This window comes from Callionymus lyra, chromosome 7 (genome assembly GCF_982586985.1).
Source record: "Callionymus lyra chromosome 7, fCalLyr1.hap1.1, whole genome shotgun sequence".
Classification (NCBI taxonomy): domain Eukaryota; kingdom Metazoa; phylum Chordata; class Actinopteri; order Syngnathiformes; family Callionymidae; genus Callionymus; species Callionymus lyra.
The window spans coordinates 29,501,626-29,515,791 of NC_141824.1; the positions used below are offsets into that span (position 1 = coordinate 29,501,626).

The 14,166-nt window shown below is 39.6% G+C and overlaps 1 protein-coding gene across 4 annotated transcripts in view; it reads right to left on the reverse strand.

Annotated features, from left to right (window-relative positions):
* Positions 1–286: 286 nt before the first annotated feature.
* Positions 287–14,166, reverse strand: part of ncam1b (neural cell adhesion molecule 1b) — a 66,622-nt gene continuing 52,742 nt past the window's right edge. For 2 of the 4 annotated variants that reach the window (XM_087794811.1, XM_087794808.1), the window contains 8 exons: positions 14,003–14,131; positions 11,746–11,778; positions 10,266–10,390; positions 9,182–9,362; positions 7,057–7,255; positions 5,571–5,687; positions 3,997–4,956; positions 287–2,611 (listed from right to left, as the gene is read on the reverse strand). In XM_087794811.1, coding sequence (XP_087650937.1) covers positions 2,491–2,611; positions 3,997–4,956; positions 5,571–5,687; positions 7,057–7,255; positions 9,182–9,362; positions 10,266–10,390; positions 11,746–11,778; positions 14,003–14,131 — 1,865 coding nt within the window. In that variant the 3' untranslated portion in view covers positions 287–2,490. The remainder of the gene's footprint in view (positions 2,612–3,996; positions 4,957–5,570; positions 5,688–7,056; positions 7,256–9,181; positions 9,363–10,265; positions 10,391–11,745; positions 11,779–14,002; positions 14,132–14,166) is intronic. The other 2 variants (XM_087794812.1, XM_087794810.1) reach the window with 1 other exon arrangement.

Genomic DNA, 14,166 nt, shown 5'->3' on the forward strand with positions numbered 1-14,166 from the left:
CCGTCACGTGACACACGGGATGAAATGTCAAACCACAAATAGAACATCGCCGGTGTTTACTTCCACTCAATTGTGCAACATGTGTTTGTGAACTTCCGTGCGCGTGTATTCCCCGCGTACCTTATTTGCTCTATGATCTGTAGAAATAGCGTCCGTGACGTGACTGTCAGAGATTCATCATCTGTCCTTTACTTCCACCTGCTGTCAGTAGTGCGTCATTACATGTAGAAAGTGATTTATTTTTCATGACTTACAAAGTGGGCCAGGACAGAATTAGACTCGGAAATCTTTTTTTATTTTTATTTTTGAAAATGGGTTAGCAGTCAGACTGTACGCACAGATCAACAGGGTGGAGACCAGGAAGCGAGGTGGTGGAGGACTGTTCCATTCGCTCAAGTGTCCACACTTCCAACACGAGTGTTGACCTTCAACTGAGGAACACGTGACTGCACTAGAGACTGGAGAAGTATTCAGCTAGTTGTTATGCCTATTACATGTTAACTTTCAAAACAAGGATTCCTCATCTGACCTAATGTAAGATAAGACAAGACTGCCAATGCTGGTTTCCTTTGATCTGTATTAGAGCATCTGAACGTGTGACAAATATAAACCTAATATTCATCCTTTCTTGTTTATTTCATGGGTTATTTAGCTCACTAGTGTTAGTCGCAGCTATTACCCAATTGAAATAAATTGAACTTAAATTGGTGTAAAAGAAAAAACAGTTCAAACCATGAAGGAGAAAATGATTTGCAAAATTAAGCATGACCAACTAGATATGGAGAAAATATGTTCCTAAAATAAGCAATTGTTTTCGTATGTTCATCAGGCGTGAGTTCTTCTTTTTTTTGTATCTGTAGAGCTTGCTCTGTTGACTTGCTCTAAATGACATTTGTGTCTTTGTGAAGGAGTTTAGAATACTAAACTTTGAGTCTCTAAAAGATGACTGAGCCGACGATGGTCCTACTTTTGTGTCTTAGCCATCACTCTCTCCTGCTGTAGAGGTCTAGTTTCTAAACTCCTTCACTGACAACATAACAAATGAAGTCTTTATTGGAGGGCCAATGGTTCTCTTCCTGCCACGCCAAATCCTTCTAAACTGGTAACTGTACCCCAAGCATCTGTGACTCTAGTGACCACCTGCTTCCTGAGCCTCCTGAACTGTACAAGCTGGGTGTGAATTTTTTCTAGAAAAAGAAAAAGACGAGAAGGTGAAATAAAAAGACCACATTACAGGACATTCAATCAACAATTTTCGGGGGAAGTCAAATAAAAACAGTGTGTGTTCACGCACATACGAGCTCCAAAGACACTTACTGGATCAATAATGGAGCCTTTTGAGCCACTCGGACTATCTGCCTCGCAGTAATAGAATTCATGCCACGGCTCAAATCCTGCATCTGGCAATAATACAGTGCTGTGACTGGAGACAGACAGTTTAATACACCACACCTATTATTATAATCATCACATTAGTCCATTGATCATACTCTTTTTTTCTAGTTTTACAGTAGATATCGCTTTATATTCATCTGAATCAAAAGAAAGAAGCTCACGACAAAGCTATGCAGATTATCATGGAAACCAGTGACGAGACAATCTACCGACACACAGGCACAGTGCACAAGCTTGCAGGCAGGAATGGAAGTCTTTGTAGATTTTAAATAGTACAAAAATGCTTTTCAGACGCTCCTTATCATCGTCCCAAAGTCAAAAGTGTGACGGGGGAACCTTGGATGTGTGGTGAGGATGAGGTCGTTTTCGCAGACGCACGTGGTGGATATTCAACTCGTATCATGAGACATTCATTGATTCCTGGACCCTTGGCTTAGAATCTGCTGGAATTTTCTTGCACCCAAAACATTTGGTGAGTGGCAGTGACAGAGAATTTGATGGGTGAGTGGAGTTTGGTCGGATTCAAACTGTAGGGGGGGATTTCCTGCCTGGAGAGGGTCTCCCTGACCCGCGTGCGATTGCATTTTTCACCAATGTTCCAACTCCAGCTTGGGTTTTCACCTGTGCCAGCGCGTCCGGGAGCAATGACACGTCTCCAAAAACAGACGGAAAGAAAGAAAAAATCCTGCAGTTTAAACATGCATACTAGTGGTTTCATGAATCTATGCTAAAATCCAAAACAAAGTCAGTGTCACATTGAAACAGTACACACAACATAAGAAAAATAATTTCTCTTTAAATTCTCCTTATTTTTTTACACTTCTTTCATCATTTGCACGACATGAGCAGCTGGACTTCATATATATTAGAGATTCTCCCTAAACTTCTTGACCAGTTGAATAAAAGCATAAAAAAATAATAAATATCTTCATGAGCTTGAACGTCTCGGTTGCAGATGTAGCTTGGATCCCTTGACAGACAAGCGAGTGGTTGTTATGGACGTGTTGCTTAAGGGCACTGGAAATCAAAACTCCTGCAGCGAGTCTTGCCATCAGAATGTTTTGGGTTGATTCAAAAGGGGGTGTTTCCTTCCCATCATGCCTTGTTCTGTGTGGATTTTGTCTGTATGACACTGTTGTGTTCTGCAGTGATCTCTGTCAGGGCGTTTGCTAGCTCAGCCTCCTCCTGTTTGAGTTTGTCTTCAGAGAAGCCTTTCCTGAACATGGGGAGAGAGAAGAGAGGCGGGCGGAGGTTAACAACAGATCTCGGCGACGGAGAATTTGAAACGTTCAATGACGACTTCACCCAATATGTAAGAAGACTGGAGTGAGAAGTCTTCTTACATATCTCTTCACCACCTTGACAACAATCAGCAGAACATATCGATTATTCAAACTCTATACTTCCTATGCAGCGGTTTATTTGTCTTTTGTTGGATTTTGATTGTGTAGATTCAACTTTTATGTCCAACCTCCCAGAGCATCATTAGACCTTGTTCACTGCAGACTCAGACATCAGGAGGCGTCTGAAGAGTTGCTACTTAGTGGAGACAAAGTATTTCCATCTAAACCTTTAATGGCTTTTGCGTGTGTTTTAATATTGAGGCAGATCTGGAGGTTTGGTCCTTTATCTATTGGAAGTAAATGTGCAAGGACATGTTGTTGATCCTGTTCTGTATTTAAATATTTCTCGTGAAATATAAATAAATACATTATACCTTTTTTTCTCTGCTGATAAACTTCTTGAAATGTCCTCTAGGTGGCAACAAATATACGTTGAAGCGCAACAGAACAGAAACCAACACTACTCTTGAACCTATTTCAACTTTCGCATTCTCATTTTAGGACTCGCTGCTGCTGAATCTCTTTGAGGAATTATTTATTAGCTTGTTGACACTGTCTGTGGATGTCTGTCAATAAAGAGGTTTGGAACTTCCTGCAAGGATTCACTTTAAAACATATGTGCCAAACTAGAAACCCAGAGGAAAAATTCAAGCTGCAAATTTAAAATAGCACAGTAATTCAAAGTAGCATGTTAGAGCTGTAAAGACCTTATATGTCACCAAGCACGTACTGTACAATTTAGACACGTAAAAAACATCTTGTTTTGTCTCAGGAGAGACTGTGTTTCAGTTTTGTGTGCTTTGTGAGATTAAGTTTGATTGTTGATTTTGTGAAAATAGAAAATTCATGTTGAGTGTATTTATTACTTTCAACAGCACATGAAAAAAATGTTTGCACATTTACTTCCGTTTACTTCAGAGCTGAACTATTTGTAAATCCACCACCACAGGTTAACGTGTCATTTTGTAAGTGGTAATGAACACAACATAAAACAATAATACGATTGATACTATTCATTGTTTAGTAAAGAGTCAAGTGTCATTTTACACAACACACTTAAGAATAAAATAACAGTCCAGCGTTCAATAAATGATGTTTTTCCTTTTTGTCCCCAAAAAACAAAATTCTAACCATCATTTCCACAGTTTTACATGGATATATTTAATGTTTGATGGCAAGATGCGGTGGTGAATGAATGGGCACACGAGTCACACACACACTTGCACACAAACAGATAAACCTCTAGAGGGAGCCGTACTCATCGTTGATAGGAGTAGTCTTTGCCAGAGTCTCTGTTGCCTCCAGAACTGAAGGGGAGAGGTCTGCTGCGTCTCCGTTGGGCAAGAAGGGGGCGGAGGGTGGGCTCGCTAGACTGATTAGGTCTGGGGGAGGCTGGGATGGACTCTCTGTGCCGTTACTCAACTCTAACTCGAAGCCTGAGTTTTTAAGACCCATGTCGTCCATCAGGAAGTCGTAGGTGTCTGGTGATGAGTTTTGCAGGTTATTGGACATGATGTCCATGTTACTTTTGGGGTTCTGGGCAGTGGGCTGTGGAGGGGTGGCCACACTTGTGGATCTTTCAGCGATGAGAGCTGATGGAATGTTAGATTGTTGAGTTTGGTCATCTAGTTTAGAGGTTGCTAGGCCACTGGAATCTGTGGCATTATCGTCTGGTTTGGTCTGAGCTGGTGTCTGGCTGTCTGGCTTTCTGATCTTGGTGACAGGGGGGCTCGGTGCAGGTTTCCTGGTGGGCATGGTGGGTGAAGGGGAGGCAGCTAGTGGTGACACAGGGGGGCTGTTTTTCTTGGCGTTTAACGCAGCAAGTTTTGGAGAGTGTCTGCGCTTGGGTGGGATTGGTGTTCCAGCCTTCTGAGGTCTGGTCAGATCAGGGGTACTGGGAAGACTGATCTTCATCTCCTGATCTTCAGGAGGTTTACTTTCCCTTTGCTCCACTAGGGGAGCAATCTTAGCTTCCATATCCGAGTTGGAAATTGTGGGAGTGGGCGGGGCGGTGTTTGATTCTGGGGTCGGGGCGGGGGCTTGCAGCGGTGTGGGCGAGGGGTCATTGGCCATTGGGGTGGACAGGCTGCAAGTGAGTGTGGTGGTCTCGCTAGAGGGGCTGTCCTGAGTGGGGTCAACGGTGGCGGTGGCCGTGTCAGAGTTGGTGGCTACGGAGGAGAGCGTGTCCAGTGCCAGAGCAGCAGTGAAAGCCGCCAGCCTGAGAGAGCAGGGAGAGAACAGAGACACACAGACTAGACACCAGGGTGACTGTGACACAGGTAGGGTGGTCAAGACGAGCATGCAGGATTAGTTCTTAATCAGAAAATCATACAAACGGACAAAGCAACTGAAAAAGAGCCACTAAAAGCTCGGTGAGACAAAAAAATAAGGACGTCATGCTGTGAGTGAACATTTAAGGAAACTTCTCATACACACACCAGCATGGAGTTCACTAGCTGTATGTTGAAGAGCGTGTCTGCACAGCACCGCTCAGAACCACCCGTGTGGGTTAAACAGTACCAGTCTCTCTTAACCTCTCTCCAAACTTGTCATTTTCAATTACGTGTGCGGTGTCGGTCGGTTTTTTAACTGGTATTGCTTCAACCTTCAGGTAATGAGACAAAAAAAAACTCTCCAAAAACAAAGTGAACATCCCTCAGAACCAGGACGAGAAACGTGAAGCAACAATGGACTCCACTCCAGAGCGATCTCGTCTTCAAGTGCCATTGATCCACTTTTGAGGGTCATGGTTCGGACGTTCTTGGAGGGGAGTGCAAGGTACGACAGAGAAAAACCTAAGTGCACGTGGCCACCAGGTTGTTTTCTACTCACTCAGGCTCTGTGAGCGGCGTGGTTTCGTTGGGTTCTGTCGGTCCAGCTGCATTGTGATTGGCTGTACACTCGTCCTCTGTTCTCACCTCCACTATCGGCTCTTTGGACTCGTCCTTCCTGTGGAGGCAAACATTGAATCTTAAAGTGGTAAATACTTGCGTAAGGAATGTTTGGGGAGTGGTTGTATCTGCTTGACCATTTGACTCTATTGATTTCTGTAGACATGTCTGACATTACTTTGCTGCCCTTGCATAAACATCGGCCGCACAATAACTCATCATTCATCTTCATCTCTGTGCATCTTCTATACATTCTACCCGTGACTGGGCAATTAGTAACCCTGTGGTTGTTTTGGGGAACCCTCTTGAATATAAAATTGATCGTCACATCAAATGAGATTCAGAAATACCAAAGAAAGTTGCATCTTTGTTTGTTTTAAAAAATGATGTGACGTGGAGATTCACCACAAGGTGGGAGCAGAGCAGAGCGAAACTCATGTCAAGTGAAAGTAAAAATATATATCTCTAGATTTAAATGTTTAAAACAAAAGAAAAGTCTGGAGATTGATGCAATAAATTGTAAAATAATTAATCAGTTCCATACCGTTCAGAGAGATACAGGAAACAAAAATGTTGTTAAAAATTCTACTTTAAATTTTGAGTTTAGCATTTTCCACTACTAATTTCCTCTGTGAACTTTGTAAGCCCTCGTAGCTCTGATGAAATATCTAATCTTTAAACTGAAAAAGATTTCAATTCAGGCATTAATGCACTGACTATATCGTGGAACGTTGTGGCAAATTGTCGTAGCTACAGCTGTCACACCGAATCAGTGACACGACAATCAAAGTGCAGCATTTAAAGACAATTTGATCATTTATTTTTATTTTTTTATTTATTTAGTAATCGTCTTAGTAGAAAAGAAAAACTAGTCAAATAATTTCTGCATCAGTTAATATATATATTTATATATTTTTTAGCTTGTTCTTGATAGATTTTGTCATCTTATTCCAAATTATTTCACAATCTAATCCAGCAATTTCGTTTTATTTGGAAATATTGACTTAAAAAATTGAAACTGCACATTATTATAGTTTAAAAAATAATTATTAAACGTCAATTTGATCTTCTCTGGTCAGAAAAAAATTAATTTCTAGACAAGAGGTTATACATTTGCTACCACAGTAAAATGCCCCAAAAAATGTAAATGGGCGATATATAGCAAAAACAATAAAAAAAAATATGTGCAGAAAAAAAAGCCTAAAGACTACAAAATCTGCAGTCGAGTCCTGAGAAAATGTTTCTTTGGTGCCCCCGTGCCAATTGAGTTTGACATAATATAGATATCAATGTATTACAATATTTGGAAAAAATTGTCATAACTACAAAAAAGTGAGAATGTTCTTGTCTCCCTGTCAGTGTTGTGACACATATGAAACACAGGTATGAAGTAAGAGAGGAGAGCAAAGTCCTCTCGCGGAACTCACATGAACGCAGCCTTGCCCTCCTCCAGGTTGTGGCCTTTACTGCCGGTACCAGACTTGCCGCAGAGACACATGATGAGGCCACATTTGTTCACAAAGTAACAGGTGACATCGACGGCTAGCAGCAGGAGTACAAACACCACGACAAGGATCCCTGCCCAGAGGAAGATGCCCATGGAGAGCGCCGCATCATCACCCAGATCTGCCATATAAGAGAAGAGTGGAGCAGCTAGTGAAGCGGGACTGTATAAGTGACACTGTCACAAACCAAAACTCAAAATGCAGCAACAGAAAAAACACTCACCTCCTTGTCTGCAGAGAAGTCAGAGATAGTTTCAATTTAAATATCACAGTAATCACAGACTTTCTGAAAATATTCTGAAATTTATTTGATCATTTTAATCCTAGAATATGAGCAGTTAGCTGAAACTTTAAAAACAGCTGGCTTATATTACACTGAATTAGCTTGCATGCAAAGTTAAGCACCATCCAGATATAAATGTATAAAAACATTATTCACAACGTTCATTAAGTATTACTATTTAAATTTATGTTAAAATTCTGCTGTGTTACACTTATTTAAACACTTTTTGATGAAACATACACTGTGTTGTTATAAACACGTCTCCTATGATAATTAACGGCTAATTCTCCTTCTAAAATCCATCACAGTGAGCTGGTTGTCCTCCTCTAGTCCCTGTGAATTCACGTTCTATCGCTGTGACGATTCTTATCCACAGCCTTTGGTTCAGCATGAAAGTTCACAGGCTAAAGAATGACCTCTTTTTTCAGTCCATAAAAAAACAACCATCTGTGAGTGAAGGCCTCCGGATCAACAGCCGAGACAGAGAAGGTGTGTGTTTGAATTCTGTTCAACTCTACAACAGCAGGCGCGTCGTGATGAGGGACAGAATGAGTGATGCCAATGTGCACGTCACAGATGAGCAGCCCTGAGTGGCTGGATGGAGAGAAAGCACAGCCCGACACCACAATGAAGACGGAAATGTTCAGGTGGTCCACAGCAGCAATGTCCAGGGGCAGGTATGAAGACAGGAACAGTGAGAGAATGTCGACGCGGAAGGGAGAACAAAGAGGGAGAGGAAGAGAGAAAATGAAAAAAATGGTCAAGCCTGAAAAAACAAAATGTCAACAAAACAAGAAAAGTCTTAATAAAGTGGAGAAATAATATTCGAACAAGCTCAAGCAGAGGGACAGATCGGGAGTGAGGCTCAGTGGTGGAGCAGGAAGGGGCTTGAGATTGAAAGGAAATGATGGTTCTCTGCTTCTTGTCACACAGACAACCCTTCCAGGATTGTACGCATTAGTTGTCCTACCTTCACCTCAAGTAAGTTTGTCACTCACTTCCTGTCTACAGTTTTAACAGTTTTAATTATGACAACGACATCCAAAATAGTTTGAAGTATAAAGACAGCTGACTTCACTCACGATGAACACTTTATTATTACGATAACATGTGAAATTGACTTCAAGAGCTGTTTCAGAGACAGTGGATGAACTGTGTATGTGTGTGTGTGTGTGTGCTTGACATGCTTAAAATAATAGTTGCTGTCATTTAAAATCAACTCTGCTGTTACATCTGGACAGAAGATCATTTCTCTCCCGCAATCATACAGCGGAAATGGTTTCGCCCTGGACTGGAAGTGCACACACTTCTCTGCCGGAGAAGCCCCGCTTATTTAGCGACGGCTGTCAAAACTTTAAAGGGAGGAAATCCAAGTGGAAAATCATTTCAGGCGCTCTGCTCTCCAGGAAATAGTTTCCTTTTAGTGGATTTATTAAGTTGTAATTCACCTTTAAACGCTTGTGAGTCAAACATACTCCTGCTAGTGCTCTGAGAGGTCTGCTCTTTAGTTTGCAGCTTCGTATTTGTACTTCAGATTTAGCTTGATTTGCAAGGATACAGAGTGGAGGTCCTTTCCTACAATTTATTTATCAACACGATCCACAGAAAAAAGTGACTAAGCAGCTACTATTAAGGCTTAAGTGCATTTATTTTAAATGTCTCATAAAATATGTAATGTTTAATTATTTATGTAATCCAGGATCTAAAAAAGAGGTACATTTTAGGGAACTGCTACAGTGTCCACAAAGAGTCAAAAGTGCCTACCTGGAATGGCAGCCGGTTCTGACGATGTCCTGATGGAAATGAGTGCTGCTTCAGATTTTCCCTTCTTGTTCTCAGCCACCACGCGCACATTGTACTCCGTGTCCCACTCCAGCTCACTGAGCACCACATGGACACTGGCGCTTGGAAGTTTGATTTCAGGTTTCCAATTTGGGTCCTTTGCCTATTGTAAGATGATTTGTGTTAATGAATTGACATGAAGTTCTTAACCCTTGTGTTACCTCAGGGAAAAGATGACCCAAGAGACAACACAAGGGATACCACAAAACAAATGAACACACTGTATAATGATGCTGATGCTACTCATAAGCATTTTTTTGAGGTGCAACGAAATATGGATGAGATCATTTACTGGCCAATTAACTGGATAATTACAACAGTATAAAATGATCAACATTAGTCTCTTTGGTAGCACAATGATGTCATCCTGTTCACATGCATGGTAAATGTTGCGTAGTAGTCACAGCTCTCAGAAACCAAATGTTTGGCAGAAACAAGCACTAACTGTAGGTAGTGTCGTCTAGGTGGCACATTAGTCTTTCTATGAACTGGTCCTAGTCATCAAAAAGATGCCATGCCACATTATTTAACGTATGTATCACTGTTACCCTGCATGAGAAGCAAACACTTTGTTCTTGCTAAAGCCAGATGCCTTTCATATGAAAATATTTGTTATAATTAATGTATAATTTTTTTTTGCAGTTTATGATCGTGTTAGTCAGGCTAAGAATATTGTCCATTGTCAAGAATCCATTTAAAACCATAGAAATAATGAATAAACCTAAATCATATAGGGTGGATTTCGTCATATCTGCAAACCTCGTCTCGTTATGCCAGCACATCGTTGTTTGATTTAGTACATTTGATTAAAATTCAGTAAACATTTGTGCTCATATTTTGAGAGACAGTCATGAGCCTCAACCGCTGACAAATCAAATAATTATGACGAATGAGATCAAGGGTTGACTCTTATTTTTGTTTGGCTTTACAACTCTCAAAATGTCCCGAGGTAAAAGCTGATTAACTCCCTGTTGACTTCACTTTCTGCTCCAGTTGTTATACTCACTGGTTTGTAGCGGACCAGAAAATGTAAGATGGGGGAGCCGCCGTCGTCCTGCTTGATCCAACTCACTTTGAAGGAGTTGCCTTTGGACTGGAGCTCGCCTTTTAGTTTCGGAGGGTTTGGATTTCCTGCAGGAAGCCGATCAGATGAAAAGAGAGTTTATTCATCACACAGAGACGTGATTTCAATTAAATGGGTTGAAGATTAGCGTTTAGTCATTGAAAGAGCTCAACTGCTTTTCTTATAAATCCTTTGAGAGACGTATCAATAAATGCAAAAAAAGTGTTAATAACAATGTATTCTCGGGGGTCAGCTCTAGAATCAGATGATAGCTCGTTGAGTTAGTGAGATGAGACATAAACCAGTGTTACTGCTCACTGGTGATAGGTTGATGAGGCTGATGCTGAATCATGATACATTTTGAGAGGCCATTAGATGGAACTCTCAATGGCAATGATGCCAGGTTTCATTAAATTAGTAAATCACAGCCAAAGATAATAAAGGAGAGAGTGACATCTAGTGGCCTTTCAAAATGATGACACTTTATCGCGATACAACTGATGGTGTATTATCAGGCCTCATCATCCCATCACTACTGATAACTTACAAAAGTGCTTCAGCTCAACACTTAAAAACTTCTTCTTGGCCTAATTTACTCATCATTTCCTGAGCAGAACCAAAATTATATTCCATTGCTTGCAGGAGACTTAACTATTCAGATTCTTTCTTTCCTTTCACTAAATTTTTTAGCAAACAATAGAAGAACATTAAGTATCTTGTTTTTGCCACACTTAGAAGGGCATCGATTTACATTCTGATGGCAAATGGGAATAAGTAGAACGTTTAGTTTGACAAAACAAAAACAAAAGGACAATTTACTAGTACTAGCGCTACAACTACTGCCCCCACTAACATACCTTCTGCGTTGTGGACGGTCACCACCAAGCACGCCACATAACAGTCATGAAATGAACACGTGATTGGAAGAAAGAGATGGAAACGGTGAGAGCAGCAGCAGAAACAGACATGGCAGTAAGATGTGAAGGCGGAGAGAAATGAGGAGTACAGAGGGTTTCTAACGTGGAGTTGACTTTAATTAATGAGCGTCAAGATAAATGTTTCACCGCCGCCGCCGCTCAAGTCTGCTGCAGATGTAAACAGCCCCAATTAGGCGAAATCTCTGCAGCCAGAGGGTGAATGTGCAGCGCTTAAAATTCAAAGATTTTAATTTCTTCAATAATGCACTTTGTTAAGCCAATTAATCGAAAGATGCACACTTTTGTTAATATTTCCAGAGCTATCCATTCATGGGTGTAAGTGATCTACATGTGAAAGACAAACGTGTTTTAACTGACAAACCCAAACCCCAGAAAGTAGAACAAGATGTGGTTTAGTTTAACAACGCTGCTAATTAGTCCTGGTGATCAGGGAAATCCTGTAGCGACATACAATGGAAGTCTATTATCGTCACTACAGAACGAACCTGTGTCTTCAGAGAAAATATGAAAAATGCCATCTGAAGACACAAAAGAAAAGATGTCAGTCATTTGGAAGCAAGACAAAAGCGGCCCACGATAAGTGAGACGTTTTTCAGCGTGATCCTAACACTGGATTTCCAACAATGTCCTCTGTCTTCTTAATCTTTTTGAAGATGTCACAGCTAACACCCAAATATTTGCAGTTTAAAACTCTAATGTTTTTCCTGCATCACTTTTAGGAGTTGCTGTTCATCCAATTTGTGTTCTTTTGGCAGCCGTTTTAGAACAAACAGATGCTGCGAATGTTCAATATAGTGGCTTAGACAGCATGAATATGAAAATGAACGTTTGTTTCTTCTAATAGAAAATCAAGAGCAATCAAAAGTATCCATGCAAAGAAGAGTTTCTCAATAAAATTAAAATGATTAATAATGTAAGATTTATGGTTTAATATTTCTAAAAACGTTCACATACTTTATAGAGCTTATACTTTGTTGCTATGCTTAAACATGTGCAGCTTATATCATCTTCTTTATAGTCAATAGCAAGCAAATTCTGTTGAATAATAGGTTTTACAAATGTGTGGATATTTCTTGTTACGATTACTGTCATTTCAAACAGAATCCGTTTGGGTTTGGGTCAGAAGAGGAACATTATAATATTTATTACTTACACATTAACTATTATTCACATGTGTATTATTAGCAAAAATGTATTAGCCATTTGTTTAACACTATAAAGTTCTAACTCACAATGACAGAAGTTATTTACGGTTATTCACAAAATATTGTTTAAAATAAAAATTCACAACTATTAAAGTATTAATCCTTATTAATAATTTTACCCTATTATTATTGTTATTAATTCCTAATTACTCAAAAATGAGTTTTTGTAATTGTAAATATGTTCCCTATTGTAAAGTGGCAGAATATTCATAATTTATTCTATTAATGGTTATAACATCAAAAAGTATTTTTCTAATGTGGGAAAACAAGTATCAACAGCATCATAATTAACTACAACTACTTATGAGTAATAATTTTATGCACGCTATTAACACTAATATTTGTTGTCTTGATCTTTGAAGTATGTACTGTTTTGAGTATTGTTTTGATTGTTAAAGCGCTTTGTGACCCTGGTCTCGAAAAGCGCTATATAAATATATATTACTTACTTACTTACTTACTTACTAATATGTTCTTTACTTTTTTTACTTTTAAAAAGACAGTATTATTAATACTGAATTACCTTTCTTATCGTAATTACACCTAGAAAGGGGTTAACAGAGAGAAGCTAGTTTCAACCAAAGTTAATCTTTAATTATTTATTTATTTCATGTTAGTAATTACAGTGTTGTTCAGGGTGAACTCCAAATTATCATATAGGGTAGAATATATACACAATAAACAAGGTGTTAGTTAGTGCTTTACAATGGTTAATAAGTAGCTAATTTTCTGTGAATACACATGTAAATAAATAGCTTATTAATAGTTCATATGTGTCCTCCATTCTTAAGTGCTGCCGCTTCTTACAGCCAGATAAGCCCTATCTTATTTCCACTAACATGGTTGCACTGCCTTCTAGTAAAACAAAATTTCCTTAATGAATGGAAAATCAAAGAGAAAACGAGGGTACATCCAATAGTGTAGAATCTCACCTGGATAATGTTTTTTGAACTGAAACTTCTAGTGGTTAAAGTTAATAGTGGTGAATTTGCCTGTCATTTTTTCCTCATTTTCTCCAAGTACTTCTCAGCTGTGATGAGAAAGCTTGTATTCCGGTTTAACTTCGTGAAAACAGGAGTGAAACTTGGGATGTGAACAATTTGAAACCAAATTAAAATACACCCTACGCCAACAGAGGGAGCTAGAAACTCAAAAACAAAATATAAAGTCTTCAAGACTATGTCAAAAGAGCCTTTTTGAAAACTATATTGAAACAAAAAATAATGAACTATGCATATCCACTTTTGAAATCAAGCTTTGAAGCATAAAATCAATTAAAGTGTCCAGGATTTAAAGGTCACTTCATAGTAGAATCAACTTTTTCAATCTGCTATGACAACTGAACTGCTTGTGCCTAGTGAAGTCCTCAAGTGGAATAAAATATAATTAAATCAGTGTTTTATTTCCCCAAAGATGTCTCCCTACAAAAGGAAACTAATGAATTCTGCCACTGTAGCTGGTAAGAGGAGCGTGAAAGGGGGGTCTCCAATAAAAGATTTATGGCATGCAGTCATCTGTGTGTCAACATCCAACTTACGGACTGGTTCCGTCTTGAAGAACTCGGCAGGGCTGCTTTCTCCTTCACCTTTTCCGTTGATGGCCGACAACTTCACTTCGTAACTGGTCTCTGGTGTGAGGCCTGTGATCGTCACCTCACTGATCAAGCCTGTTACAACATGAGATGGTGTAAATATCACTCTT